Source organism: Callithrix jacchus, chromosome 10 (genome assembly GCF_049354715.1).
Source record: "Callithrix jacchus isolate 240 chromosome 10, calJac240_pri, whole genome shotgun sequence".
Classification (NCBI taxonomy): domain Eukaryota; kingdom Metazoa; phylum Chordata; class Mammalia; order Primates; family Cebidae; genus Callithrix; species Callithrix jacchus.
The window spans coordinates 68,379,670-68,384,267 of NC_133511.1; the positions used below are offsets into that span (position 1 = coordinate 68,379,670).

At 47.2% G+C, this 4,598-nt stretch overlaps 1 protein-coding gene across 1 annotated transcript; it reads right to left on the minus strand.

Annotated features, from left to right (window-relative positions):
* Positions 1-3,270: 3,270 nt before the first annotated feature.
* Positions 3,271-4,169, minus strand: LOC100409289 (transcription factor BTF3). The gene has a single exon (XM_002754831.7). It carries the CDS (start codon positions 4,056-4,058, stop codon positions 3,570-3,572), a length of 489 nt encoding a protein of 162 aa, XP_002754877.1. The 5' UTR covers positions 4,059-4,169; the 3' UTR covers positions 3,271-3,569.
* Between the last annotated feature and the right edge of the window lie 429 nt (positions 4,170-4,598).

Genomic DNA, 4,598 nt, shown 5'->3' on the forward strand with positions numbered 1-4,598 from the left:
TGAGGCTTGAAAGATGAGCAGATGTTGTTTTCCTACAGGCAAAAGGCGACAGGCACTCCTGCCTGGTTAAAGAAACCGCTTTTGCAAAGGCCCCGAGAAGGGAAGGGACTGGCAGCTGGAGGAGCTGAGGGGTGGAGGAGGAAGCAAGGCCAGGTCATGAAGGGCCTTAAATGCCAGCTTATGGAGTTTGGCTTTATTCTGTGGGCAGTGGAGAACCAGAGAAAGGTTTTCAGCAGGAGAGTGACTCAGAAGTGCATTTTAGAAAGATGCCCCTGGAGAGCAGGGATGTGATTGCAAAGGGAGAGGATGGGCAGGGATTATCCTATGGGTGATGTGCGATGCTCACGCTGGGCTGGGCAAGGAGAGGAATTCAAGAGATGCTGGGTTGGCAGAACGTGTTGACCAATGGGACAGGGGATGCAGAGGGAGGACTTGGAGGGGCCCCTATGCCCCATTCCATGACGAGCCGTGGGGGCTCTGCTCAGCATCACCCTCACCCACAACAGGTATTGGGTAGAGCCTCTGGCAGCGGGGAGCTCCCTGCAAAGGTGAGCTAGACAGCTGTCTGGGGTTCCCCAGGGAGGAGAGGTGGGAGGAAGGGAGGGAGGACAGATGGGGGGAGGCTCTGCCCAGAGGCTGAGGGCAGCCCTTACCAGGTTACAGAACACAAGGCTTGACCCCATTGGCTTCCTGTAAGCAGTCCTGCCCTGCCAACTTAATGGCTTCATTTTGCATGTTATTTAAATCTTGCAATGATTCCAGCAGACACTGTTAAGTCCATTCTGCAGTCAAGTTGCCTGAGGTTCAGAGAGGTTAAGTAATGCACCAAGGTTAGGATGTGAGCCCCACCTGTCTGAATCCTCCCTCCCTCTCTGGGATAGAGGAGGGAGACTCAGAAGGTTGGGTCTCCATCTTCAGTCTTTGCAAAACTATTGTAGGGCATTGGGATGATGAACACAAAGTGGTTGAGGCCCCAGAGAAAGAACTAAGAGCTGGGATCAAGTCTTACATGTGTGTGTCTGTGTGTATGTGAGTTGGAGTAGAGGGCAGGGAGAAAGGAGTTGAGGGAGGGTGTGGCTTGTAGTGCAGCTCATGGCCACCAGGTGGTGTCCAGCCCTTACTGTCCTCACCTCCCCAGAGGTCAGACAAGGGTAAGGGTGGGGCGGTAGGGAAGGGGAGTGCGGTTGGCAATCTCACTCCTGTCCATTCATATACAGGTTGAGTATCCCTAATCCAAAATGCTTGGGGCCAGATTTAAGATTTTTTTTTTTTTGATTTTGGAATATTTGCATATACATAATGAGATATCTTGGGAATGAGACCCCAAGCTAAAGATGAATCCATTTATGTTTTATATACACACAGCCTGAAGCAGTTTTATACAATATTTTAAATAATTTGTGCATGAAACAAAGTTTGTGCATATTGAAGCAAGTATGGAATTTTCCACTTGTGGCATTATGTCAGTGCTAAAAAATGTTTTGGATTTTGGAGCGTTTTGGATCTCAGAAGGTTGCATTAGGAATTGAGGACTAAGCTCTGATTTTTTGAATTACCCAAATTCCTACCTAAGGGTCTAGGGAGCCATGCCCTACAAACCATACATTCTCATCAGATGGGTTTTATTTGACCCTATATGTTGTGACTCACTTTTCAGTCTGACTCTGGCATAACATTATGAGACAGGGAAAAAATATTTAATCCCAAAATGTATTTCCTTGACATATCTTGAAATTGCCCTGCAGTCTCTTGTGGGAGAAATCCACATTCTATAGAGATTCTCCTTCCCGCTTTGTTTTCCTTCCTTGCTTTCCAGATCCAGGAGATAATCAGCTAAGTAAGAGCCAGGCACACTTTTAAGTCTGAACTTGCTTTCTCTGAAGTCTGCTATCTGAGAGCTTCCTCTGCACAATAAACCTTGGTCTCCATAATCCTTCATCTTTAACCTGAACATTCCTTTCTATAAATCCCAAGTCTTTAGACAAGTTCAGCCAATTGTCGACCAGAAAATATTTCAATTTACCTATAGCTGGAAGCCCCCACTTTGAGTAGTTCTGTCTTTCTGAACCAAACCAATGTATTTCTTAAATGTAGTTGATTGATGTCTCATACTTCCCTAAAATATATAAAACCAAGCTGTACCCCTACCACCTTGGGCACATGTTCTTAGGAACTCCTGAGTGCTGTGTCATGGGCCACAGTCATTCACATTTGGCTCAGAAGAAATCTCTTAAAATATTTTACAGGCCGGGTGTGGTGGCTCAAGCCTGTAATACCCGAACTTTGGGAGGCCGAGGAGGGCAGATCACCTGAGGTCAGGAGTTTAAGATCAGCCTGATCAACATGGCGAAACCCCATCTCTACTAAAAAATACAAAAATTAGCCAGGTATGGTGGTGGGTAACTGTAATCCCAGCTACTCGGGAGGCTGAGGTAGGAAGAATTGTTTGAACCTGGGAAGCAGCAGTTGCAATGAGCTGACATTGTGCCACTATACTCCAGCCTGGGTGACAGAGACACCATCTCAAAATAAATTTTTTGTTTTTTACAGAGTTTGACTCTTTTCATCAACAGAGTGTTCTACCTGTATGACCCTCTCACACTCACAAACACAGAGGCATTCTTACACTGACACATGCACACACACACTCATATGCTCATTCTTTGACACACAGGCACGTTTACCTGCAGACTCTATACAACCTATACCCTATACAGTACACACCCATACAGACACCACAGGGAAAATAGGAACTGTTTCCTGGAGGCTTCCAGCCCATATAGCTGTGCTCTGAACAGGACTGAGGTCCATAAACTTTACCTGAGTGAGACCCCTGCAGGTGGTGCCTGCCTGATGAGTGGTCTCCCTCTGCAGAAGGGTCCCTGGGAAGGCAGAGCCAGCCTTGCGTGTGAACAGACATAGGCAGGAATGATGCTTCCCTCATCCCTTTTCTGTGCAGGAAATAACTAATAGAGAGCATTGCAAGGCTTGGTGCTAGGCTGGTGAGGGAGGAGAGTCACGGCAGGGAGTGAACCCAGGTCACAAAGGGGGCTTCCTGGAGGGGCGTGAGGTATAGGCAGGTCTTGGAGTTTGGATGAGGAGGATGGGAAAGGACTTGAGGACATTGCATATAGACTAGGAAAGCAGGCTGGGGGGTGAGGAGGTGCAGGAAGCTGTGCCTCTCAGGGCTCAGTCTCTTTGAGACAGGGGTGGGACTGAGGGTGTGGGTTGGTTGGGTGTGTGCTGAGAGAGGATGGTGAGTAGATGCTATTTTCTTTTTTTTTTTTTTTTTTTTTTTTTTTTTTTTTTTTTACTAGGCAAAGAACTTTATTAACCTTGGTTTCAAACTTGATTCCCAGGCTTCTTCGGCTTAATTAGCTGCAAAGAATGAATTGTGTATAAGCAAAAAACTGAAAAGAGCTGCAGTGTCCAAGGGGCTTGGGCTTAAAAATATTAGAGATCTAGATTTTATCAGATCCATAAACAAAAATTTCTTAAAAAGCAGTCATAATATAAAATAGCAGCTCCCAGTAACTTCTTCAAGTTTTATCTTCAGAAGTTGACTCAATTCAGTTTGCCTCATTCTTGGAAGCCTCATCAAAATTCTCCACAAGATCTGGAACTTCATCATCATCCTCCTCTCCAGTAGCAAGCGGTGCTTTTCCATCCACAGATTGTTTGGGCAGAGCTTCAGCCAGTCTCCTTAAACTGGTCAGACTGTCTGCCCCAAGCTGGTTTAAGATGCTGGGTAGCATTTCTGTCAGCTGCTTTGTCTCAGCATGGCCTGTAATGGTGAAAGTGTTCGCTGCCAGAGATGCCTGAACTTTAGGGTTGTTAAAGTGGATCACTGTTCCTTGGTTTGTAAACATATTCACCTCTTCAATACCAGAGATATTGTTCACCCCTAACTTCTTTAAGGAGAACTGAAGTTTTTTATCATCTGCTGTAGCTGTTCTATGAACCACCTTCTTCTTTCTGCGAGCAGTTCCTTTCCCACCAATGCGCACTTGTGCCTGCAGTTTGGCGAGTTTTTCCTGGTTCATGATTGTTTCTTTCATCTTGTCGGAGCGGATAAGGGGTCGCGCGGGGGACTAGGGTTGGTGCTCAGGGGGCCTCGGGTGGACCAGCTGAAATTAGGCGCACACACGCGGGGACGCAAGATGGCAGCTCAGATGCTATTTTCATAACCTTGGTTGCAGTCCCCTTGGGAGGGTGCCAGGTCCAAGGAGGTGAAGATGTTGAAGGTCTGCTCTGAGCAGGAGCTAATCTCTCCTCCTCTAATCTTAGTTTTTCTGTCTATAAACTGGGAAGAGCAACCCTGCTGGAGGTGGTGAGGGTAGGGGGCACAGCAGAGCAGCCATTGCCCCCAAGGCAGGCTCTCGACTGCACCTGGGGAGAAAAGGGAGAATCAGGGTTGGGGAGGGAATGAAGGAAGGAGCATGGGAAATCAGGGGAGGAGGCAGCATGGGTGGTGTGGGCAGATCAAGGATATAAGGGCAGGCCTCTTACCTGACTGAAGTTTGCACTCCTGGGTTTCCTGTCTTGAAACAAAGCAATAGCTGACCCCACACAATGAATCCCTGCTCTTCAGCCCTCTC